This window comes from Loxodonta africana, chromosome 6, assembly GCF_030014295.1.
Source record: "Loxodonta africana isolate mLoxAfr1 chromosome 6, mLoxAfr1.hap2, whole genome shotgun sequence".
Classification (NCBI taxonomy): Eukaryota; Metazoa; Chordata; class Mammalia; order Proboscidea; family Elephantidae; genus Loxodonta; species Loxodonta africana.
The window spans coordinates 50,646,025-50,673,937 of NC_087347.1; the positions used below are offsets into that span (position 1 = coordinate 50,646,025).

The window sequence follows — 27,913 nt, forward strand, 5'->3', positions numbered from 1 at the left end:
AATGAAAGAAGTGTTCAAAAAATGATAGAATAGTTGGTTATTTGCTATTAGGAAAGAATAAAGTTAGATTCTTGCTGCATACAATATAATTCCTATTGGATTTTTAAAAAGCTAGGAAAAACTAAAGCATAAAAGAAAAAATGATGGGTGGATATATATTATCTAAGGAGCCCTGGTGGCCCGATGGTTAAGCACTTAGCTGCTATCTGAAAGGTCAGTGGTTTGAATCTACCAGCCACTCTGCAAGAGAAAAGACCTGGGGATCTGTTCCCATAAAAATTGCAGCTTATGAAAAAAAATCAGATAAAAGAATTAAAAAAAATGAAGAAACCCTAAGAATCATGTGGGACTCTATCAAGAAGAATAACTTGCATGTGATTGGAGTCCCAGAACAGGGAGAGATATCAGAAAACACAGAGAGAATAGTTGAAGATCTGTTGGCAGAAAACTTCCCTGACATCATGAAAGACAAAAGGATATCTATCCAAGATGCTCATCGAACCCCATTTAAGATTGATCCAAAAAGAAAATCACCAAGACATATTATCATCAAACTTGCCAAAACCAAAGATAAAGAGAAAATTTTAAAAGCAACCGGGGATAGAAGAAAGGTCTCCTACAAAGGAGAATCAATAAGAATAAGTTCAGACTACTCAGCAGAAACCATGCAGTCAAGAAGGCAATGGGATGACATATATAGAGCACTGAAGGAGAAAAACTGCCAGCCAAGGATCATATATCCAGCAAAACTCTCTCTAAAATATGAAGGTGAAATTAAAACATTTACAGATAAACACAAGCTTAGAGAATTTGCAAAAACCAAACCAAAGCTACAAGAAATACTAAAGGAAATTGTTTGGTCAGAAAACCAATAATATCAGATACCAGCACAACACAAGGTCACAGAACAGAACATCCTGATATCAACTCAAATAGGGAAATCACAAAAACAAATAAAGATTAATTTTAAAAAGAAAAAAACACTCAAAACAGGGAATCATTGAAGTCAATATGTAAAAGATCACAATAATCAAAAAGAGGGACTAAATACAGGTGGCATAGAACTGCCATAAGGAGAGGGATACAAGGCGATATAGGACAATACAAGTTAGGTTTTTACTTAGAAAAATAGGGGTGAATATTAAGGTAACCACAAAGAGGTATAACAGCTCCATAACTCAAAATAAAAACCAAGAAAAACATAACAACTCAGTAAAGATAAAGTCAAATACTATGAAAATGACGAACACACAATTTACAAAGAAAAATATCTCAGCACAAAAAAGTAAGTGGAAAAATGAAGTTGTCAACAACACACATAAAAAGGCATCAAAATCACAGCACTAAACTCATACTTATCTATAATTACGCTGAATGTAAATGGACTAAACGCACCAATAAAGAGACAGAGAGTCTCGGACTGGATAAAGAAACACGATCCGTCTATATGCTGCCTACAAGAAACACACCTTAGACTTAGAGACACAAACAAACTAAAACTCAAAGGATGGAAAAAAATATATCAAGCAAACAATAAGCAAAAAAGAAAAGGAGTAGCAATATTAGTTTCTGACAAAATAGGCTTTAAAGTTAAATCCACCACAAAGGATAAAGAAGGACACTACACAGTGATTAAAGGGACAATTGACCAGGAAGATATAACCATATTAAATATTTATGCACCCAATGACAGGGCTGCAAGATACATAAAACGAATTTTAACAGAACTGAAAAGTGAGATAGACACCTCCACAATTATAGTAGGAGACTTCAACATGCCACTTTTGGAGAAGGACAGGACATCCAGTAAGAAGCTCATTAGAGACACGGAAGACCTAATTGCTACAATCAACCAACTTGACCTCATTGGCTTATACAGAACACTCCACCCAACAGCTGCAAAGTATACTTTTTTTTCTAGTGCACATGGAACATTCTCTAGAATAGACCACATATTAGGTCATAAAACAAACCTTGGCAGAATCCAAAACATCGAAATATTACAAAGCATCTTCTCAGACCACAAGGCCATAAAAGTGGAAATCAATAACAGAAAAATTAGGGAAAAGAAATCAAATACTTGGAAACTGAATAATACCCTGCTGAAAAAAGCCTGGGTTATAGAAGACATTAAGGAGGGAATAAAGAAATTCATAGAATGCAACAAGAATGAAAACACTTCCTATCAAAACCTCTGGGACACAGCAAAAGCAGTGCTCAGAGGTCAATTTATATCAATAAATGCACACATACAAAAAGAAGAAAGAGCCAAAATCAGAGAACTGTCCCTACAACTTGAACAAATAGAAAGGGAGCAACAAAAGAATCCATCAGGCACCAGAAGAAAACAAATAATAAAAATTAGAGCCGAACTAAATGAATTAGAGAACAGAAAAACAATTGAAAGAATTAACAAAGCTAAAAGCTGGTTCTTTGAAAAAATTAACAAAATTGATAAACCATTGGCCAGACTAACTAAAGAAATACAGGAAAGGAAACAAATAACCCAAATAAGAAACGAGATGGGCCACATCACAACAGACCCAACTGAAATTAAAAGAATCATATCAGATTATTACGAAAAATTGTACTCTAACAAATTTGCAAACCTAGAAGAAATGGATGGATTCCTAGAAAAACACTACCTACCTAAACTAACACATTCAGAAGTAGAACAACTAAATAGACCCATAACAAAAAAAGAGATTGAAAAGGTAATCAAAAAACTCCCAACAAAAAAAAGCCCTGGCCTGGATGGCTTTACTGCAGAGTTCTACCAAACTTTCAGAGAAGAGTTAACACCACTACTACTAAAGGTATTTCAAAGCATAGAAAATGACGGAATACTACCTAACTCATTCTATGAAGCCACCATATCCCTGATACCAAAACCAGGTAAAGACAACACAAAAAAAAGAAAATTACAGACCTATATCCTTCATGAACATAGATGCAAAAATCCTCAACAAAATTCTAGCCAATAGAATTCAACAACATATCAAAAAAATAATCCACCACGACCAAGTGGGGTTTATACCAGGTATGCAAGGCTGGTTTAATATTAGAAAAACCGTTAATGTAATCCCCCATAGAGATAAAACAAAAGACCAAAACCACATGATCTTATCAATTGATGCAGAAAAGGCATTTGACAAAGTCTAACACCCATTTATATAAAAACTCTCACCAAAATAGGAATTGAAGAAAAATTCCTCAACATAATAAAGGGCATCTATACAAAGCCAACAGCCAACATCACTCTAAATGGAGAGAGCCTGAAAGCATTTCCCTTGAGAACGGGAACCAGACAAGGATGCCCTTTATCACCGCTCTTATTCAACATTGTGCTAGAGGTCCTAGCCAGAGCAATTAGACTAGACAAAGAAATAAAGGGCATCTGGATTGGCAAGGAGGAAGTAAAATTATCTCTATTTGCAGATGACATGATCTTATACACAGAAAACCCTAAGGAATCCTCCAGAAAACTACTGAAACTAATAGAAGAGTTTGGCAGAGTCTCAGGTTATAAGATAAACATACAAAAATCACTTGGACTCCTCTACATCAACAAAAAAGAACATTGAAGAGGAAATCACCAAATCAATACCATTCACAGTAGCCCCCAAGAAGATAAAATACTTAGGAATAAATCTTACCAAAGATGTAAAAGACCTATACAAAGAAAACTACAAAGTACTACTGCAAGAAACTAAAAAGGACCTACTTAAGTGGAAAAACATACCTTGCTCATGGATAGGAAGAATTAACATAGTAAAAATGTCTATTCTACCAAAAGCCGTCTATACATACAATGCACTTCTGATCCAAAATCCAGTGACATTTTTTAATGTGATGGAGAAACAAATCACCAACTTCATATGGAAGAGAAAGAAGCCTCAGAAAAGTAAAGCATTACTGAAAAAGAAGAAGAAAGTGGGAGGCCTCACTCTACCTGATTTTAGAATCTATTGTACAGCCACAGTAGTCAAAACAGCCTGGTACTGGTACAACAACAGGCACATAGACCAATGGAACAGAATTGAGAACCCAGATATAAATCCATCCACATATGAGCAGCTGATATTTGACAAAGCTGATATTTGTCAGTTAATTGGGGAAAAGATAGTCTTTTTAACAAATGGTGCTGGCATAACTGGATATCCATTTGCAAAAAAATGAAACAGGACCCATACCTCACACCATGCACAAAAACTAACTCCAAGTGGATCAAAGACCTAAACATAAAGACTAAAACGGTAAAGATCATGGAAGAAAAAATAGGGACAACGTTAGGAGCCTTAATACAAGGCATAAACAGAATAAAAAATATTACCAAAAATGATGAAGAGAAACCAGATAACTGGGAGCTCCTAAAAATCAAACACCTATGCTCATCTAAAGACTTCACCAAAAGAGTAAAAAGACCACCTACAGATTGGGAAAGAATTTTCAGCTATGACATCTCCGACCAGCGCCTGATCTCTAAAATCTATATGATTCTGTTAAAACTCAACCACAAAAAGACAAACAACCCAATCAAGAAGTGGGCAAAGGATATGAACATGCACTTCACTAAAGAAGATATTCAGGGAGCTAACAGATACATGAGAAAATGTTCTCTCTCGTTAGCCATTAGAGAAATGCAAATTAAAACTACGATGAGATTCCATCTCCAACAAGGCTGGCATTAATCCAAAAAACACAAAATGATAAATGTTGGAGAGGCTGCGGAGAGATTGGTACTCTTATACACTGCTGGTGGGAATGTAAAATGGTACAACCACTTTGGAAATCTATCTGGCGTTTTCTTAAAAAGTTAGAAATAGAACTACCATACAACCCAGAAATCCCACTCCTTGGAATATACCCTAGAGAAATAAGAGCCTTCACTCGAACAGATATATGCACTCCCATGTTTATTGCAGCTCTGTTTACAATAGCAAAAAGTTGGAAGCAACCAAGGTGTCCATCAACAGATGAATGGTTAAATAAATTGTGGTATATTCACACAATGGAATACTATGCATCGATAAAGAACAGTGACGAATCTGTGAAACATTTCATAACATGGAGGAACCTGGAAGGCATTATGCTGAGTGAAATTAGTCAGAGGCAAAAGGACAAATATTCTATAAGACCACTATTACAAGATCTTGAGAAATAGTGTAAACTGAGAAGAACACATACTTTTGTGGTTTCAAGGGCGGGGGGAGGGAAGGTGGGAGAGGGTTATTTACTGATTAGTTAGTAGATAAGAACTACTTTAGGTGAAGGGAAGGACAATAATCAATACAAGGAAGGTCAGCTCAACTGGACTGGACCAAAAGCAAAGAAGTTTCCTGGATAAACTGAATGCTTCAAAGGTCAGCGGAGCAAGGGCGGAGGTTTGGGGACTATGCCTTAAGGGAACTTCTAAGTCAATTGCCAAAATAGTACTATTATGAAAACATTCTGCATCCCACTTTGAAATGTGGTGTCTGGGGTCTTAAATGCTAACAAGCAGCCATCTAAGATGCATCAATTGATCTCAACCCACCTGGATCAAAGGAGAATGAAGAACACCAAGGTCACACAATAACTATGAGCCCAAGAGACAGAAAGGTCCACATGAACCAGAGACTTACATCATCCTGAGACCAGAAGAACTAGATGGTGCCCAGCCACAACCGATGACTGCCCTGACAGGGAGCACAACAGAGAACCCCTGAGGGAGCAGGAGAATAGTGGGATGCAGACCCCAAATTCTCATAAAAAGACCAGACTTAATGGTCTGACTGACACTAGAGGAATCCTGGTGGTCATGGTCCCCAAACCTTCTGTTGGCCCAGGACAGGAACCATTCCTGAGGACAACTCATCAGACATGGAAGGGACTGGACAATGGGTTGGAGAGAGATGCTGATGAAGGGTGAGCTACTTGTATCAGGTGGACACTTGAGACTGTGTTGGCATCTCTTGTCTGGAGGGGAGATAGGAGGGTAGAGAGGGTTAGAAACTGGCAAAATTGTCACGAAAGGAGAGACTGGAAGGGCTGACCCATTAAAAAAAAAATTTTTTTTTTTTTTGACCCATTAGGGGGAGAGTAAGTGGGAGTATGGAGTAAGGTGTATATAAGCTTATATGTGACAGACTGACTTGATTTGTAAACGTTCACTTAAAGCTCAATAAAAATTATTTTAAAAAAAATTGCAGCTTAGGAAACCCTATGGGGGCAGTTCTACTGTGTCATATAGGGTTGTTATGAGTCAGAGCACAACAACAACATATATTATCTATTTATCAGATGGGCAGTTGCTTTTGCTGTTGTTTTGGTAGTTTTGTTAGGGTGTGTGTGTTAGAGAAATGGCCACTCCCCACCCTCACCACCCCCATCAGCCCCAAGGAAACCAATTCCACAGCTTGTGGACATTTCCCTGCATATAGAGATACATATATGCATATATACAATATACACACAAATTTTTTTCTCAAAAACATAATTTTACTGTGTGTATTTATCTTCAGCTGGCTTTGTTTACGTATGTGAACAACTTTCAAAGTAGATACAGATCTTTGTTTTAATGTCTGCTTACACAGTATTTACCCTTTGTAGACAATTAAGAATTTTTTTTAAATAGGGTTTTAAGTGAAAGTTTACAATTCAAGTCAGTTTCTCATACAAAGACTTGTACACACATTGTTATGTGACCCTAGTTGCTCTCCCTGCAATGTGAAAACACACTCCTTTTCTCCACCCTGTATTTCCTGTGTCCATTCAACCAGCTCCTGTCCATCTCTGCCTTCTCATCTCACCTCCAGACAGGAGCTGTCCACATAGTCTCATGTATCTACATGAGTTAAGAAGCACACCCCTCATCAGAATCATTTATGCCTTATAGTTCAGTCTAATCTTTGTCTGAAGAGTTGGCTTAGGGAATGGTTTTAGTTTTGGGCTAACAGAGAGTCTGGGGGCCATGATCTCTGGGGTCCCTCCAGTCTCAGACCATTAAGTCTGGTCTTTTTACTAGAATCTGAGGTCTACATCCTACTTTTCTCCTGCTCCATCAGGGATTCTCTGGACAATTAAGATTTTATTCCAGTTTTTTGCTAATGAAACAATGTTGACGTGAACAGCTTTGTGTATAACCTTTCATACTAGGTTTTCACTTCAAGTTCAGTTTTCATCTATTCCGTCCCCCTGCTCATGGTCTTAACCATCCTATAACATCAGGACAGGGAATCAATCCAAGGAGAAAGCTACTATTATTTCTGTGACCCCAGTCAATTTCCACGGGCCACTGGGAGAAAGTATTCCCTAGTTTCATTGGCCGTGGTATGGCCAAACTACTGAGGGAAACTACAGGTAACATTTTACCTATGAGTTCTCAGGGGCCTATTGGCCAATTTTATGCATAATTTCAAATTCTCCCCTTCCAAATCTCTTCTGACTGCATCACAAAGCCCTGTCAGGGACTACCTAGACCGCATGTTGCTCTACTTCAATAACATTTAATTAGCATATGAGTTTCCTTATCTCACTTTTATGTAGGGGGGCCTTCCAAGAAGGCAAAGCCCAAGAATTCCCATTTGCAGTTGGAAGAGCATAAACATTCACGAGTCCTTCTTCCTGATTCCATGTTTCTCTATGTGGTCCATGTCACTAACACATGATCTCTTAAGTTCTCTTCCTCAAGTTCCAGTTCATCAAAATAATAAGCTTCATAAATTCCCAACCACTGATTCAGTAAATTTCCCCTCTCCCTAAAACATGGCATAAAGAGAATACAAACCATAACTAACAATGCACAAACACCAGAAGAAAAACTAGATAACTGGAAGCTCCTAAAAATCAAACACTATGCTCATCAAAAGACTTCACCAAAAGAGTAAAAAGACAACCTAAAGACTGGGAAAAAAATTTTGGCTATGACAAACCCTATCAGTGTCTAATCTCTAAAATCCACAAGATACTGCAAAACCTCAACGACAAAAAGACAGATAAACCAGTTACAAAATGGACAAAGGATATGAACAGGCACTTCACCAAAGAAGACATTTAGGCAGCTAACAGATATGTGAAGAAATGCTCACCATCATTAGTCATCAGAGAAATGCAAATCAAAACTACAATGAGATACCATCTCACCACACCAAAAAAAACAAGGCTAGCATTAATCCAAAAAACACAAAGTAATAAATGTTGGAGAGGTTGTAGAGAGACTGGAACACTTACACACTGTTGGTGGGAATGTAAAATGGTACAACCACTTTGGAAATTGATTTCATGCTTCCTTAAAAAGCTAGGAATAGAAGTACCATACTATCTAGCAATCCCTCTCCTTGGAATATATCTTGGAGAAATAAGAGCACTCACGTGAATAGATATATGCACACCCATGTTCATTGCAGCACTGTTTACAATAGTAAAAAGATGGAATCAACCTAGGTGCCCATCAGCAGATGAATGGATAAACAAATTATGGTATATTCACACAATGGAATACTATACAATGATAAAGAACAATAATGAATCTGCAAAACATCTTGTAACATGGATGAATCTGGAAGGCATTATGCTGAGTGAAATTAGTCAATAGCTAAAGGACAAATATTATATGAGACCACTGTTATAAGAACTCAAGAAATGGTTTGAACACAGAAGAAAACATCCTTTGGTGGTTATGAGGGTGGGGAGGGAAGGACAGGGGTACTCACTAACTGGATACAAACCCAAAAAAACCAGACCCACTGCCTTCGAGTAGATTTCCGACTCATAGTGACCCTATAGGACAGAGTAGAACTGCCTCATAGAGTTTCCAAGGAGCGCCTGGCGGATTCAAACTGCTGACCTTTTTGGTTAACAGCCGTAGCACTTAACCAGTACGCCACCAGGTTTCCACTAACTGGAGAGTAGACAAGAATTATCTTAGGTGACGGGAAGGACAACAAACAACACAGGGAAAGTCAGCACAACTGGACTAAACCAAAAGCTAAGTAGTTTCCTGAATACAACTAAATACTTCACGGGACAGAGTAGCAGGGGCAGGGGTCTGGGGACCATGGTTTCAAGGGACACCTAGGTCAATTGGCATAACAAAGCTTAATAAGAAAATGTTCTCCATTCCACTTTGGTGAGTGGTGTCTGGGGTCTTAAAAGCTAGCAAGTGGCCATCTAAAATGCATCAACTGGTCCAAACCCACCTGAAGCAAAGAAGAATGAAGAACACCAAAGACACCAGGAAAATATGAGCCCAAGAGACAGAAAGGGCCACATAAACCAGAGACTCCATCAGCCTGAGACTGGAAGAACTAGATGATGCCGGCTACCACCAATAACTGTGACAGGGAACACAGTGGACAGTCCCTGATGGAGCGAGAGAAAAGTCAGGTGCTGTCATGGATTGAATTACACCCCCCCCCCCAAAATGTGTGTATCACCTTGGTAAGGCCATGTGTGGTTATCCTCCATTTTGTGATTATAATTTTATGTTGAGAGGATTTGAGTGGGACTGTAACACCACCCTTACTCAGGTCACCTCCTTGATCCAAGGTAAAGGGAGTTTCCCTGGGGTGTGTCCTGCACCACCTTTTATCTCTCTCAAGAGATAAAATGAAAGGGAGGCAAGCAGAGAATTGGGGACCTCACACCACCAAGAAAGCACCACCTAGGGCAGAGCGCGTCCTTTGGACATGGGGTCCCTGCGCCTGAGAGGCTCCTCGACCAGGGGAAGCCTTCCTCCAGAGCCGAGAGAGAAAGCCTTCCCCTGGAGCCAATGCTCTGCATTTGGACTGTGAGAAAATAAATTTCTCTTTGTTAAAGCCATCCACTTGTGGTATTTCTGTTATGGCAGCACTAGATGACTAAGACAGGTGTAGAATTCAAATTCTAGTAAAAAGACCAGACTTAATGGACTGACTGAGACTGGAGGGACTCCAAAAGACATGGCCCCAGACTCTCCGTTAGCCCAAAACTAAAACCATTCTTGAAACCAATTCTTCAGACAGAGATTAGACTGGACTATAAGACGTAAAATGATACTCGGGAAGAGTGTGCTTCCTATCTCACGTAGATGTATGAGATTACATTGGGAGCTGCTGTCTGGAGGTGAGATGAGAAGGCAGAAAGGGGCAGGAGCTGGTTGAATGGACAGGAGAAATCTGGGGTGGAAAGGAGGAGTGTGCTGTCACACTGTAGGGAGAGTAACTAGGGTCACATAACAATGTGTGTCTAAATGTTTGTATGAAAAACTAACTTGAACTGTAAACTTTCACTTAATGCACAATTTTAAAAAAAGTGGAGATAAGTAAATAAATTTCCCTTCTCTGATCACACTTCTTCCTGTTCCCTATTGCTATTATTTCTATTGAAGAGCTTCCTCAAAGTAGGATTACTGAAGTGTAGGTTATATACACTTTAAATTTTAACAGATAACTGCTAGAAGGGCATTGAAGCAAAAAAGTGGTAAAAAAAAAATTCTAAAGTAGAAGATTGCTATGTTTGAGTAGAAAATATTTTTAAATGTTGCTATATAAAAATAATATAAACAATGGAACATAAAAATAAAAGATAAATGAAAATTTGGAGAAAATACTTAAAATTTACATGACAGTGATTTGATTTCTTTATAATGAGCCTTTAATAATAAGAAAAAAGATAAACATTCATATTAGGAAAACATAAAGAACAGAGTAGATAATTTACAAAATTAAAAAAAAAGGCCAATAAACATTTTTAAATGTCAATATCACTAATAAAGAATGAAAATTAAAATGATCAAAAACACTTTGTCAATTTTTTTTTTTTTTCCAAAATGATGATGCTCAGTTTTGTTGAGAATGTTGAGAAATAGAATTCTCACATACTGCTGGTGGGTGTGTAGGTTTTTATACTTAGGCTAAAAGAAATTGTAATGTGAAAAATCAATCATTATAAACATTTAAAAATGCTTACACTGAAGAACATAATTTAAAAAGTCAAAAGGCAGACTAGCTGGAAATAATATTACCACAAATTTGATAAATGAAGGTCAGTTTATAGAACAGCTTACACATATGCACACACAAACAAAATGTTAATAGAAAAAAATGGGTAAGAAGGCTAGTTCACAGAAAACTACAAAAGGCTATTAAACATATGAAAAAATTATGACCCTCACTAGTATTTTAGAGAATGCAATTAAAACAATATTAATTATCTTTGGCCCATCAAATTAGTAAAGTTTTTTTTTTTTTTTAGCAACTGAAACACAAATATTTTTTATTTAATTGTATCCAAGTTCAGGTTTTGGTTCCCTGAGAAAAATTATAGAGTCTCTTAACATCCATCACCTAGTTCCTATAAAGTAACCAATATGAATAATCCTAACTGCCAAAAAGATTTTAAAATGCTATAGCCTTTCAGAAGAACAGTTTGATGACATTCATCAATGGCTTTTTATAAGCTCCTACCCATTGACATAGTCATTTCCTTTTTAGAAATCTAGGCTAAAGAAACATTAGACATTTTAAGAAGTGCATGTTTAATGAAACAATTTAACAGAGAAAATTAGGAGCAACTGAAATATTTAACATTAGAAGACAGTTATTAAAATAGTATTTTCAAATAATATTTCGTGAAATGATTAAAAATCTCATAATATGAGATTTGGTGAATAATTAGTATGTACAGTATGATTCCAATCATGTACATATACATGCATATAAGGGCAGTGAAGAAAACTAATGCTGATTATCTCTGAATTATATTGGATTTTGTTTGAATGTCACTCAGCAGTGCAAGATTCTCAAGAATAAGATTGTGGTCTAACTATGTCTGGCACATATTAAAAAAAAATCAGGTGCTCAATAAATGTTGGTTGAATGGTACACAAGTTCACAAGTAAATAGAGTTGCCTTCTTCTCAGCATTGATTGAATGGAAATGAAAAACCACAAAGGGCGAGAAAGACCCTGGGAAAAATTGCAACATTTCACAAGGAAGTATATAAAGGAGATTGTATCATACAAAATTTTTTGTAAGATATTTAAGTTAATAATATTAGTAAATAAGAAACACAATTCTGTATAGTATGCTACAGTGACTGTCCACTGGTTGAGTGACTTGAGCTCTCAATTTTAGGAACTGCCTTACGATGCTCTGCGATACATGACGGGCGAATGCAATTATGGAGGCAGGGTGACTGACGACTGGGATCGGCGCACACTGCGCAGCATCCTGAACAAATTCTTCAGTGCAGAATTAGTTGAAAATTCAGACTATAAATTTGACTCAAGTGGCATCTATTTTGTCCCTCCTTCTGGCGATGTAAGTATGCCCTTTAGAGAACTGAATGCAGTATAATCTGAAATTCTTCCGGTAGTGATGCTATAAAAAAAAGGTGATTTTCCCAAAGGCTTCTTTCTTATTAACCCCTGTATTACCTGTAGCTTTCTCTCGTCTTGTAGGAACAGAGTAAACCCTGTGCATAGGTGGAGTTAATGGTTTTCTGGTCACAGTGATGTGAGGAGTATCCCCAACATTCCTCACCCAAGAATAGCTTCCAAAGTGACCTGAGATTCCATCATCGTGAATTCAGTCCTTTGGGTAAAAAGGCATTGTCCCCATTTAAAATGAAAATGTAAACGAGTGGGGTGACAAATATTAGTAATAGTTAATTTTTATATCAAGCTTAATTATTTACAAAGCAGTTACACGTGATTGTCTCACTAGAGCATCAAATTGACAATGTTATTATTTTATCCCCCTTACAAATGAGAAAGCAGTTTTGCTAAAGTGACTTCTCCAAGGCCCACAGCTAGAAAGTGGCAGAGAGTCACAGAACCACCTGCAGCACCAAGCCAAGGTTCCCTTCTGCTATTCTTCCAGACCTGTCCTGTGGAAGATGTGGTATCTGCCTTCAAATGGTTGTGTCATAGGTTTCTAGGGAGTGCCAGGACATTCAAGTTAGTTCTCATTTTATTCCCAGAAATCAAAAGGGCACATATTGAAATTTAAGTGCACAGCCACATATCACAGAGATAAATACCATAGCCCCCATCCTGAACTCCACCATTCAGTAGGATAGATGCTAGCTGAGGGCAGATATTGATAAGGATGAAGGAAAAATTCAGTCCCATAGCCTAGGTCATTGACTGGGTAGAGCGCTAGGTCATTGACTGGGTAGAGCACATCAACGTTGAGAATCATGAGTCAGAAGACCTCGAATGGTGAATTGTCAAGTGAGAAAAAAGCAAGATGAAGACAGGTGTGTGTAATGTGACCCATATTATAAAATCTCCATTGACCAACCCCCCTACCATATATGTATGGGGTTGTGTTTGTGTGATTCTATCTATGAACATCGGGAAAGGTATGGAATTTTGAAAGAATTGAAAATGAAAAATTGTAAATGAAATACCAAAATATTTATGCTTGTGCATAAAAAGATACAAATGTTAATAGAGGTTATTTCTAGATAAGAGAATTTCAGATAACTTTTACTTTTCTAATTGGATGGGTTTTTCACAATAAAAGTAAAGTTCATAGTCAGAAAAGCTTATTTTTAATGTGAAAATAAATTAAGAATAGTCATCAGCAAAATGCAATACATGAAGGTTTCTCTGGAAGAAATTTCTAAATGAAGTTACTAGAATTACTTCCCCTCTCCTCCATTTTAAAAGCCATTCCAATTGAATGGTACAGTTTCTTTTTCCCCATGTGTCCTTTTTTTCTTTTTAATTTACTTTGGCACAGGCTAAAAGAAAATGAAAGCATTCAGTGTCTAAGCCTCACAGGCTCATCCACTCAGTAGCTTGAGGATTGAAAATTACCTCTTTTCTGTAAGAAGGTTCTACAGAACAATTGATTTCTAACCTGTTGACTTCTTGTTATTCATCTTTGCAGCACAAAAGCTACATTGAATATACAAAGACTCTGCCACTGACCCCGTCACCAGAAATCTTTGGCATGAATGCCAACGCAGATATCACTAAGGATCAGTCAGAAACTCAGCTGCTGTTCGATAACATTCTTCTCACCCAGGTGTGTGATCTGTACAGGAGTTGGCTGCTGAGGTCTGTAAGGATGCTCTCCAAACAGCATGTGCCAGCAAGCAGAAGTTCTCTTACACAATTCTACCAAAGCAGGGAATCATTCTTAAAAAAGAAAAAACATATACATACCTTAAATGTGGATTGCAACATAAAGTACAAGACTCCATGGGTTTTGGGTTTTTTTTTTTTTTTCCATCAATCTTTTTATTTGAACCAAAGATCTCTTGAGTATCAGTCTGCTGCTAGCCGTTCCATTTTGCCTTCCTTGCATACCCCATGCCCAAATACATGACATATTATGTATGTCCCTTTTCAGTTTCTTTAAGGTGGAAGGAGAATTTCAGGGATATCTGGGGAGCAGATGGATGACAGACTCTTTTTAGAATTTTACATCTCTTATTTTCGGTCTTTCACATTTGGCTGATTCCTCCCTAACTCGACAGCAACTTTTTTTAATGACTCATCTTTATCAAATATTCCAGAACATTTAACCTAATTGACATAGAAATAGTTTCTTTCATACTAATATTTTATGAGATGACATACTATTTAATTAAAGTGTGCAATGGCAATCGTAAGTGCAAAACGAATAAAAAGGTTTAGGGGGAAAATACGGTTGATTCTTGGTGTATATGCAGTTCCACTAGTGAGAGCACTAAGCACGGGCATATTGTAGAGCCATCTTCAGAGACACCAGAAGTCAGCATGGGCACAGGTCAGTACTTTTGAATGAAAATCATGGGTTAATCTAGTATGTCTATTAAGAGATATACCCATGTATTGTTCTCCCTTTAGAAGATGTGCTCACTTTGGTTTTTAATTTTTGGAAGCATTTTTTTTTATTGTCCAAATGACAAGGGTCCCCATGGTTATTTAAAGAAATTTTAATAAATTAAAGATGGATATTCCATCAGGTGTGTTATTCCACTAACTGAATTCTAACTGGTCTTTCCTATTTTTATGGAATCTCAGGGTAATAATGGTAAATGTTAATGCTTACTGTATGCTAGCAGTGTTCTAAGTGCTTTATGTATATTAAACAATGTAGTGCTTACAACAATCCTAGGAGGTACCAAAGCCAAACCCGTTGCTGTCAAGTCGATTCTGACTCTATAGGACAGAGTAAACCTGCCCCATAGGGTTTCCAAGGAGCAGCTGGTGGATTTAAACTGTAAACCTTGTGGTTAGTGGCTGAATGCTTGACCACTGGCGCCACTAGGGCTCCAGCCTGTGAGGTGAGAAAATGGAGGCACAGACAGATAAGGTAACTTGCCCACAGTCAGCTAGTACAATTGGAAGGAGGGACTCAGAGCCAAGCAGTCGACTTCCACAAGTTTGGTTCCAGAATCTGTGTACTTAACCACTAGGCTAAACCATTCCTCTAGACTCTAAAAATAGGGTCAGGCATAGAAGACAGATAGCCAGAGATGCTGAAAAGCTCAAAGAACCAGATTAGGAGAATAATGTTGTGCTATCATTGATTGAAGAACCTGTGGAACTCCTAGCTCTGGTCTATTCCAAGATGGCATTTTCTAATAGGGCAAAAGGACCAAGATTATTTTTATGTCCATTTGACTTTATAGCATTAATAGCACTAAAACAAGTTATTGTCAAGGTCCAAAAGTATATGTATGGACATGAATAAAGACATCTTTAGAAAAGTTAGAGGCATGTAATACACGAAAGTCTGGCAACAGGATCTTTGTAGTATCTTTTGGCTTTATTTAAACTTGATGGGGCGTGCCACATTACAGAATATATAAAACAGTGGGCTCATTCCAACAGAAAATGACTCAGAACCAAATAAATAAGTTTAAATACACAAGGGGTATCTTCTCAGTATGTAGTTAAACAACCTCTTTCAATATCCTCCAACTCAGATTGGCAAGTACAATTATAGTAATGGGTAGGCAGTAGTTCAGTGCTTTGAGATTATGTTTGCCACAATTCAGAGGCAAAGAGACCAGAATTGCAGAGCTTGGAGAGCAAGTTAACAATTCATGTACTAACAAATACATCTTAGAACAAATAAAAAAGAGAGAGTGGACTTAAGAATGCATGTTACTTTTGCAGAGCTCTTTCACTTAAGCTTAACTGTCAGACTGTTTGAACAGGAAAACTGTCTTAATTTTAAATATTATAAAACTGGAAATGATCTAAGATCTTTGAAAAGGTTGAACTCTTGATTATTCCTTAAAAATGAACCCAGTTATCTTTATTTGATAAAAGGAAAATAACCCTTAGAAGATTTCAAGGGACATTTGTGAAAACTCTCAAGGAAAGGTGGTAAAAGAGAACAAGCTAAGTTAAACAACTGCAGGCAAATAACATCTGCTTACCTTTAACTCTCAGTATCCACTGGCTATAACCTTCAACTCTACCACACTAATTACATGATTTTGGTGTGAGAAATAAGTGGGGGAAATGTTTGTGTTACTAAACTAGTTTTCTTACCTTTTCGAAGGGCTACCGATTGGGGTTTGGATTTTTATGGGACACAGCTCTTGTTAGAAAATAAAAATGTGTTTAGTGTCTTTATAGTATTTTGTATGCACTTCAAAATACAAAGGGACAGAAATCAGCAGATGATTCCTTAAATACAATAGAAATAGATATTTTACTAATTTTGCCCAAATATTCATTGTCCTCTGTTCACTATGATTTTTTTTTTATCTATTTAGTTGCAAACGGAGTACTTTGGGATCATAATAAAGACCTATTATATTGGTATACCCCCCTTCTATTACTAGCATGTAATTAAAACTTAACAACATTTAAATCTTTCACCGTGAAACTTTACAGGATCTTATGCTGATACATAGTAGGTAGTGCTGAAAGTCACAGTATAAACTTAAGTAAAAGGAATAATCAATATTTATAGAATCTAGAAATAAACCAGAAAACATAAAATCTGAAAGAAGAATAAACGCAATTGCCTAGCACTGGGAAAATATGAGCACACGCAACCCACCCCCCCACACACATTTATTCATTTGTTCTGAAGATTTAAAGGTTTTTCCAGAATATATAGATTCATTTACACAGTGCCACTATAAACATATAAAACTAAAATAGAGATGAAATTCCCTTCCTTACTTCCAACGTGAATCACTAAAGTCTGCCTTTTCTCCGTAACTCTTCCTTCTGCTTATAGGAGATGAGTATTATTTTCTTTGCCCTCCCAGCTCAAGGAGAAAACTATATCTCTGTTGGCAACCAGTAGGCACCAGAGTTATTAGCAAATATATTTTGTGGCAAGTTTTCTCAAAGCAAGATCAGATTTCCTCCTTATGGGTTTTAATGCCTTCATCATTTAGCCACCTCATGTCAGTACTTTTCCTTCCTCAATTTTTAACACCCGTTCTTCCTCCTCCACCCAGGCAGCAAAATGCTCAGCTTATTTGCTTCCTCCAAATACTCTTTTGCCTGTGAACACTGTTCATGACCTTCTTGCACCTCTGTAACAATTGTTTTCTCTTGAAAATCCACCCCCTCCATGCCTGTTGTCATTACTCTAATAAATCTTGTGTGGAAAAGGATCATGGATAAAATAGAGCAGTATTCAGTTGTATAAGGAGTTGAAGCACTTACTGATGAAGTCAAAGACTGCAGCCTTCAGTATGGATTACATCTCAACATAAAGAAAACAAAAATCCTCACAACTGGGCCCATAAGCAACATCGTGATAAACGGAGAAAAGATTGAAGTAGCCAAGGATTTCATTTTACTTGGATCCACAATCAACACCCATGGAAGCAGCAGTGAAGAAATCAAACGACGCATTGCATTGGGCAAATCTGCAGCAGAAGACCTTTTCAAAGTGTTAAAAAGCAAAGAAGTTACCTTGAAGACTAAGGTGTACCTGATCCAAGCCGTGGTGTTTTCAATGGCATCATAAGCATGAGAAAGCTGGGCAATGAATAAAGAAGACTGAAGAACTGACACCTTTGAATTATGGTTGGTGAAGAATATTGAATACACCATGGACTGCCAAAAGAACAAACAGATCTGTCTGGGAAGACGTACAACCAGTATGCTCCTTAAAAGCAAGGATGGCGAGACTACATCCCATATACTTTGGACATGTTATTAGGAGGGATCAGTCCCTGGAGAAGGACATCATGCTTGGTAAAGTAGAGGGTCAACAAAAAAGAGTAAGACTCTCAATGAGATGTATTCACATGGTGGCTCAAACATAACAATGATGTGAAGATGGCGCAGAACTGGGCAGTGTTTCATTCTGTTGTACATAGGGTCACTATGAGTCGGCACCAACTCAATGGCACCTAACAACAACCTAACAAGATTCAGTTGTATAAAGATTTACCTTAAAGATTTTCCTATTCAATTATTCTTACACCTTTATTAGGATTTCTGTTTTAGAGTTTGTATTCTTTATAGTCTCGTTCAGCAGGTGCTGGTGCAAAATCATCAGATGAAGTAGTAAATGAGGTGGCTGGTGACATCTTGGGTAAACTTCCAAACAACTTTGATGTTGAGGCTGCAATGAGGAGATACCCAACAACTTACACTCAGAGCATGAACACTGTACTTGTCCAAGAGATGGGACGGTTCAATAAGTTGCTTAAGACCATAAGAGAGTCGTGCATCAACATTCAAAAGGCAATTAAGGTAAGATGAAATACGCCAAAGAAAATCATTGGATTAAGCATATCGCTCATTTATTTAGCATATATTCAATGAGCATAGATTCTGTTCTTGGTTCTGGGGTAGAAGAAAATCCCTGCCCTTGAGGACATTTTAGAATTCTTGGAATGCAGTTAAAAAACAGGTAAATAATAATATAGGGAATATGGTAAATAGCAGTAGTTTGTTGGATAGCATGTGTGCTGAGGAGACACAAAACGTTAAGGAATAAGAAAGATAAAACCTCTGCCCTAATGAAGCTTATGTTTTAGTGAGGGAGAGACAATTAAAAAAATAAACAAGGAAATATATAATTTTAGTAAGGGATAAGTTCTATGAAAGTAATTTCTTATAAAATGCCCTGGGTTACTTTTAAAATTAAAAATCTAGTTTATAGTTTAATAAAAATAAGAAATTGTGTATCAAAATTATGGGATGCAGCTAAAGCTATAACCAAGAAAATTTGAAAATAAGTAAATTAGTTAGCTCAAGAAACAGGAAAACAGATATCCTGTAAATTAGTACAAGGATGAATACATTTTTTTAAACAAAAAACAGAAATTAATGGATAGAAAAACAATGTTAGACATAATAAAACCAACAGATGCTATTATGAAGTGACAAGTCTTTAATCAGAAAATCACATATATATACATTATTGAAAACACAGATATAGAGGAATATAAGAGAACCATGTAAAGAATACTATGAGCAACTTTATGATAAGTTTTAAATCTAGAAAGGAAATGTAAAACTTATTAGAATTCTTTTTGAGAAATATAGACATCATGGAAGAACTACCTGCAAAGAAGATGCCAAACACAAGATGTTTAACTGTTCCACAGGTTTTTAAAAGATTGAAAATTTACCAATTTGCTTAGAAATATTAGTATAACCCAGGCACCAAAACCTACAGAACAGTTTCATTTATGAATATAAATGTACAGATCCTGAATAATGGTCTTTCAATGGAATCCAGAAGTATTTTAAAAGAATACTATACCATTGCCAAATAAAGTTTGATCCTATAATGCTCAGTTGGTCCACGATCAGCAAATTCATTCCTGCAAATACAATAAAAGTTAAAAGATATGATGATTATATAGTCACTTTAATAGAGTTTTTTTTAATAGATGCCCAAAAAATAGATAATAAAATTCTATATTTATTCCCGATTTAAATAGGAAAAAAATTTAATTTCTTAGTAATCTGTAAATGGCACTACTCACTGCATTAAGATGAAAAAATTTATTGAACCTCAAATATCCTTCTCATTAAGGTCAGAAACAACACAAAGATGCTTTTATTATTGCTTTAGGATATATTTCCCAGAAATTCTAGCCAACACAATAAGACAATAAAAACAAATCAAAGGAAAAATATAGAGGTAGAGAGAAACTATCATTTGCAGCACATATAGTCACCTACCTAGAAAACCTAAAGTTATAACTTTATGTATTTTACGAGCCAGTTTGTGATTTTTTTTTTTTTTAAATATGGGCGTGTGCTCATGGAGAAACTACTAGAATTGATGGTGTCGTTAATACAGTGGCCACATACATTGCCAAATTGGTAACTTTCCCGTTCATTGGGCTTATATTGATTTGAATAAGTACTGGTATTTTGAAATTTTTTCTAGCCTTCAGTCACAGTTTATACTTTCTCCTTTAACAAAATTTAAAATCATTTTATAAGAGAATGTTGACCCATTATAAACAAGTGTTGGCAAAAAGAAATGACTTCTCAATGGTGAAGACTAATATAATCACTGACAACTCTATGTACTCTTTGCTTCTTTATACAGTAGTCCTTTTCTGATATACTCACTTTGCTTCTTTATACGGTAGTCCATTTCTGATGTATCGTAATATTTTCCCCATTTATACAACTAAAATGTATTGGAATATTTATGACCAAAAATAAATCAAAACCTCTGACTTCATTCAATAATTAATACCAGTTTTGAATGCTTGTTCCTGGGCTAGGCCCTTACCATGCATTGAATTGTAAATTGATAAATTACACCACATTTTTGTATAATAATGAATCAATCTGGAAGAGATGAGAGACATTGTTCAGTTTTTATCCAGCTGACTTATAAGTATTGTCAATTAATTTTATCATCTTCTGAAACCAGTGGGTTGTCTAAATGATGGATCATTTTGACTCAGAGGAGGCGTGGTTGCTAGTCTTAACTTCTCTGTTTTCTTACCCTTTAAGTAATTGTTGAAGGATGTGCTTTTCCTAATCCTTCCTACCCACTTCCAAACAATGACATGGTAAAAGTACATATGATTCCTTACTTGGTTGAAGGGGACACGAGAGAAAAGTTAGTATTTGGGGTAAGAGTAATTAGACTTCACAATTGAATTCAGGGTATTTTACCTTTTCAAAGCATTTCATATCATTTTCCTAATTTTAAATTATGACTATCCTTTTAAGAAGGCAGAAGAGATAAATTACTTGTCCATTTAATAGACAAGTAAACTAAGTCAAAATTAGGCTATGATTTAATAGCTAGTGAGTAGTTAATAACCAGTACTTGATTAAGTATTGATTAAGAAGACTGCCCATTAAAATTTAGTTAGATTAAAACTGTTAATGTTTTTCTAAGAAGAGTGAAAAGGCTCTGTCTTAGTCATCTAGTGGTGCTATAACAGAAATACCACCAGTGGATGGCTTTCACAAAGAGAAGTTTATTCTCTCACAGTCCAGTAGGCTAGAAGTCCAAATCCAGGGTGCCAGCTCCAGGGCAGGCTTTCTCTCTGTGTCGGCTCTGGAGGAAGGTCCTTGTGATGCATCAGTCTTCCCTCGGTCTGGGAGCATCTCAGCACGGGAACCTCAGGTCCAAAGGATGCTCTCTGCTGCCAACACTGCTTTATTGGTGATGTGAGGTCGCCCTGTCTCTCTGCTCGCTCCTCTCTTTTATATCTCAGAAGAGATTGGCCTAAGACACTACCTAATCTTGTAGACCTCATCAATATAACTGCTGCTAATCCATCTTATTACATCATAGTGATAGGATTTACAACACATAGGGAAATCATATCAGGTGATAAAATGGTAGACAATCATACTATCATACAAGGGAATCATGACCTAGCCAAGTTGACAGATATTTTGAGGGGACACAGTTCAATCCATGACAATCTCCATGGCTGACTTGTGGACTGTATTTGCTATATGACTCAACTTTAACTAATCACAGTTACAAACACAGGATAATTGTGAAGAAGCTGTTTAAGAAAAGACTGTTCACCATCTATACTTTCATGTTAACCAAAGATTAAATGTATTTCAGGGCCTTGTAGTGATGTCTACAGAGCTTGAAGAAGTGGTTAGCAGCATTCTGAATGTCAAAATTCCAGGAATGTGGATGGGTAAATCCTACCCAAGCCTTAAACCACTTGGCAGCTATATCAATGACTTCCTTGCAAGATTAAAATTCTTGCAGGTGAGTCCATCCAAACAATCATGTATTGTTGAGTTTCTTGTGGTTTCATTTTCTTCATCAGTAAGGCTAGTGTGATGAGTATTACTCTTTAGTTCTTCAGTGCATCCCAGGCACAAATGACCATATATACATATTGCATATAATCTATTGTAACTGTTACACTGACCTGTCAAAATTCTAGTGTTGGGCATGGAATCTCTGAAAGCTTCTTTAGGAGCAGCTGTTCATGTTCAGTGAAGTAAAACATCCAAAGCAAAGACATTTGAAGAGAGAAAACAACGGCTATGTTGATTTTTCCATTAAATATTTAGCATTAAAGCAGATCCCTAAAGCAGTGTATATTAGAAAGCCAGGCAAGCTACTAGTGAGGAACGTTATGTTTTCCTTGCCCAGCAGTCTTCTAGGTCATGAAATCACTAGATTGCTGGTTCAATGGAAGACAGTAATGACCTCAATGGCTAAGTGTCTTGAAAATGTTGAGTGGGCAGAAGCCTGCCTCCTAATTATCTCATAATACTGGTGCTTAACTGTGTTATAGTTAACAATTATATCCATTAGAAGTATCGATTAATCTCCTGAAGACTATACATATTATATCAAAAACTGCCGGTGAAGACATTTCTACGGGACTAAAATGACTAAACATGTGAACTTCCTTTTCATAATACAGGTTCTCTGTTGGACTACAATACTACTAAGGGATTAAGATTGTTCTTGAAACATGGAGGCATTACTTATGGGGAAAGTTTGGGACTGTAATAGGGAAAAGCTTTTCAAATTCCTATCCTCAGAACTGACTTCTATAATTTACTATTTTGTTTACATTAGTATTCACCTAGCTCATGATTAGAATCTGTTATGTGGGCAGAGAATCAAGGCATCTTGGTATTTATAAAGACCTTAAACTCTCACTCCCCTGTTTCTTCTGGGTATTCCTTCTATACTGTTATGTTTCCATATGTTGGATTTCACTATATTTTAGTGAAATAGCAGGAAAAAACTTCCAAAGAAAGTTCTACTGGGTACTAATGACCAATTAGAGAGGGGGAAAGTGAAAAAAAATTACCTTCTGTCTAGACTTTACAGGGATCTCTTGTTCTATTCAACTGTATAACATGATATAAGGTGAAACAATGGACATTAGATGCTCAATAAAGTATGGAGCCTTTCTGAAGGACCATTGGGCATATATAAAACACACATCTATATCTATAGTCATGGATGTTGTGATTCCCAAGCTGGTGTGATAGATACAAAATTAAAGCCAGAAAAAGCACTGAATATGCTACTTATTTCTGAACCTTGATGGTATGCCTTATTATTCCTCAGAGTGTTAGCTCATTTATTAGTTTCCCTAAAAGATAATAAAGGGAGTGTCTTTAGTCAAATTTAGGACACTTATGTTTTGAAACCATAGCAATGGTACGAGGTTGGCCCTCCTCCGGTCTTCTGGCTTTCTGGCTTCTTCTTCACACAAGCCTTTTTGACTGGTGCCCAGCAGAACTATGCCAGGAAATACACCATTCCCATTGATCTGCTTGGATTTGACTACGAAGTGATGGAAGACAAAGAATATAAGACTGCTCCTGAAGATGGTAAGTGCAGTGACAGTATGAGGTGACTCATACCTGGGCACAAAACAAAAACTTAACATTCGTTTTTTACTTTTTGCAGCTATTAAAAAAGTAACCATCATTATGGTAACTTATCCTCAAATTCAAACTGCCGACCCTTTGTTTAGCAGCCATAGCACAACCACTACAAATGGTTGAGAAAAAAAAAAAATATATATATATATATGGAGAGAAAGCACAAGACAGCATAAGCGCACAAATGATTAAGCAAATGGGGATAAAATGATAATAATAGGTGAATCTGGGTAAAGGGTATATGGATGTCCCTTGTACTGTAGGATTTTTGCAAAATTTTCTAAGTTTGAAATTATTTCTAATAAGAAGTTTAAAAGAAAGTAATCATCAAATTAATGATACATGGAATAATCAACCATAATCTTATGTTGGCCTTGGGGAATCAAGATGGTACAACTTGAAAAGAAGAAAGTTTCCCTGGTAATTGGAAGAGCACACTTTGCAGACTCCTAAAATACGTATCCCTTCCTTCTATACATCATTACAAAGCTTAAAAAAGTTAATAGCTATCAGGAGCATTTGTGTTTCAATTAAAAGATTGATAATGAGTATATTTACTTTTTTTCTTAACTGATTAGTTGCCTTTTCCATACTTTGTGTCTATACTGATCCTTTATTTAAATTTTAGTGGACAAGACCACTACTGTAAATAAATAAAATTTCAAAAATTCTCTAGACTTCTTGACTTAAGCCAAAATGGTGCTGTCTTTTTTAAAAATGACATTAATCCTAAATGACTGTTAATTGTATACTCCTTTAACTAGTGTGTCAAAGACAATTGTACTTCCTTACTCATCAGTTTACTGGCTCACTCTATACTAGACATTGAGAATATCAACAGTGACCAATGAGACAGGATCTTGGCCCTCGACTAATTTATATTCTGGTGGGACATACTAGCTAGTAGGTATATAATCACAACAGAGTATGATAATCACATTACTCAGCCAAATATTCTTGAGCATCTCAAATCTGAAGGGGGTTTGCAACACTATCAGGCAGTCCTACAATTATTCCTTGGGAAATTCACTTCCCCACTCTCAACACAACCACTGCTACCTGCTTTCCCCTTCACTCTGCTCCCACAGCTCACCTCATCCTTCACTGAAAAAATAAAAAGCTATCAGAACTTTTATCACCACCAAATCCATATATCTGTCAACATCTATACTGTCTGATAGTTTATCCCATTTTGTTTCTTCTTCTCAAAGGCTTTGCTTTTTTAATTGTGCCCTCCCTTTCCAGGATGAACAATGCCAGATAATTCCTATCAGCATTCAACATGCTCTAGAATTTTTCATCTTAAAACAAGCCAGCAAACAATCCCAATTGTCTTAGTATCCATATCCCCTCAGTCTCTGTCCTATATCTCTGTTCCCCTTTATAAGGAAATTTCTCAAAATAATTGTCTTTACGTGCTGTTTCCAGGCTCTAACTTCCTATTTCCTGTTTGCCTTTCATCTTCTCCAGTCAACTGATGCCATTCTTGTCAAAGTTACTAATGATGTTCATGTTGACCAATCACATGCATTCACTTCTGACTTGAACTTAACACCTTAGCAGTTTTCACCAATTGAAAACTTCCTCTTTTTAGAGACATCCTTTTCTCTCTGCTTCCAGGACATCACCCTCTCCTGACTTTCCTCTTATGGTCACTAGCCATGTGCTTCTTTGCTGGCTCTTCCTCCTTTAAATATTAGAGTTCCCAAGGCCTCAATCCTGAACTATTTCTGTTTTCTAATTACACCCTTGCCCTAAATGACCTCATCTTTCTCTGTATCTTTAAACATTATTGTCCTTCAAATTTAAACCTTCAGTCTAGATCTTTCCTCTGAGATCCAGACCTCTGTATACAGCTGCCTACCTAACATCTCTACTTTGATGTCTCCTGGATATCTAACACTTAAACTGAGTTTCAATAAGTGGCACCACTGTCTAGCTGGAAACCTGTGGACCGTTCTTCACTCTCCTGGTGCCTCATACATTCACATCAAATGCAGTCACTCTCCTACAATGCTACTGCCATTGCTACTTTTATCTAGAATTCTTCTTTAACCTCATATCTTGTCTCCCTACTTGTGTCATTACCCGCTTATAATCCTTAAGTTATACAGCAGCCACAGAAATTTTTAAAAAATGTAAACAGATCATGTCACCTCTTAGCCCCCACTGGAAATTCAAATGACTAATAAAGACATTTTTCCCATTGTAATTAGAACAAAATCCAGACTCCTTGCCATGACTATGAGGCCAAGTACGTTTTAGCCACTGCCTGCCTGTTCAACCTCATCATGAACAACCTCATCTTGTGCCGTTCTCTCCCCTACTCTGTCACACTGACCGCTGACAGTTCCTAGAATGCCTCAAGCTGTTTCCTCTTTGGAGTCTTTGTATTTGCTGTTCTTAAACCCAGACCCAGCATAGTGAGCACTTCTCATCCTTCAGGTTTCAGTTTAAAGTACAGTTCATCAGAAAGACCCTTAATGAACATTCTATGTATTGAAGCTCCTAACCCCACCTCATTACTCTATCTTACAACACTGCTCATTAACCTCAAAGCATTAGTCACACTCTGAAATTATTTTCTTTTTTTCCTTCTTTATTGTCTGTCTTCCCACTACAGTGCAAATACCAAAATGGCAGTGACTTTTTCTGTCTTCACCCTTCTTCCCTCAGTGTCTGGCACATAATTGGTCCTCAAATACTGCTGTAGAAATTCCAGAAATTACGCTGCTTGAGTCCACAACAAATTCATAGTATCTAACCCAATATTCGAAAGAGCCCTGGATGCATAGTGGTTAACTTGGCTGCTAACTAGAAGGTTGGAGGTTCAAGCCCACCAGCCGCACCTTGGGAGAAAGATGTGGCAGTGTGCTTCTATAAAGATTCACAGCTTTGGAAACCCTATGGGGCAGTTCGACTCTGTCCTATAGGGTTGCCATGAGTTGAAATTGACTAAACGACAACGGGTTTGTTTTTTTTTGTCAACCCAACATTTTAAACTTCCATTTACTACAACTGTCATTAATATTTAATTCCAGCCCCCACATGTCTGTCACTTTGTTGTACTGTGGGGGCTTCCGTATGGCTGTGATGCTGGAAGCTATGCCACCAGTATTCAGATACCAGCAGGGTCACCCTTGGAGGACAGGTTTCAGCGGAGCTTCCAGACTAAGACAGACTAGGAAGAAGGATCCAGCAGTCTACTTCTGAGAAGCATTAGCCGGTGAAAACCTTATGAATAGCAGTGGAACATTCTCTGATATAGTGCTGGAAGATGAGCCCCCCAGGTTGGAAGGCACTCAAAAGATGACTGGGGAAGAGCTGCCTCCTCAAAGTAGAGTTGACCTTAATGACGTGGATGGAGTAAAGCTTTTGGGACCTTCATTTGCTGATGTGGCACGACTCAAAATGAGAAGAAACAGCTGCAAACATCCATTAATAATCGGAACCTGGGATGTACGAAGTATGAATCTAGGAAAATTGGAAATTGTCAAAAATGAAATGGAACACATAAACATTGATATCCTAGGCATTAGTGAGCTGAAATGGACTGGTATTGGCCATTTTGAATCGGACAATCATGTAGTCTACTATGCTGGGAATGACAACTCGAAGAGGAATGGTGTTGCATTCATTGTCAAAAAGAACGTTTCAAGATGTATCCTGAAGTACAACACTGTCAGTGACAGGATAATATCCATACGCCTACCGGGAAGACCAGTTAATACGACTGTTATTTAAATTTACGCACCAACCACTAGAGCCAAAGATGAAGAAACAGAAGATTTTTATCAGCTGCTGCAGACTGAAATTGATTGAACATACAGTCAAGATGCATTGATAGTTATTGGCAATTCAGATGCGAAAGTTGGAAACAAAGAAGGATCAGTAGTTGGAAAATACGGCCTTGGTGATAGAAACAATGCCGGAGATTGAATGATAGAATTTTGCAAGACCAACGACTTCTTCATTGCAAATACCTTCTTTCACCAACATAAAGGGTGACTATACACATGGACCTCACCAGATGGAACACACAGAAATCAAACTGACTACATCTGTGGAAAGAGATGATGGAAAAACTCAATATCATCAGGCAGAATAAGGCCAGGGGCTGACTGTGGAACAGACCATCAATTGATCATATGCAAT

General features: G+C 37.0%; 1 protein-coding gene across 1 annotated transcript in view; it reads left to right on the forward strand.

The window, feature by feature from the left end:
- DNAH7 (dynein axonemal heavy chain 7) overlaps positions 1-27,913 on the forward strand; it is a 262,133-nt gene that overhangs the window by 220,661 nt on the left and 13,559 nt on the right. Inside the window, exons 59-63 of the mRNA XM_023542658.2 lie at positions 12,096-12,281; positions 13,860-13,997; positions 18,410-18,640; positions 21,957-22,109; positions 23,527-23,704. Coding sequence (XP_023398426.2) covers positions 12,096-12,281; positions 13,860-13,997; positions 18,410-18,640; positions 21,957-22,109; positions 23,527-23,704 — 886 coding nt within the window. The remainder of the gene's footprint in view (positions 1-12,095; positions 12,282-13,859; positions 13,998-18,409; positions 18,641-21,956; positions 22,110-23,526; positions 23,705-27,913) is intronic.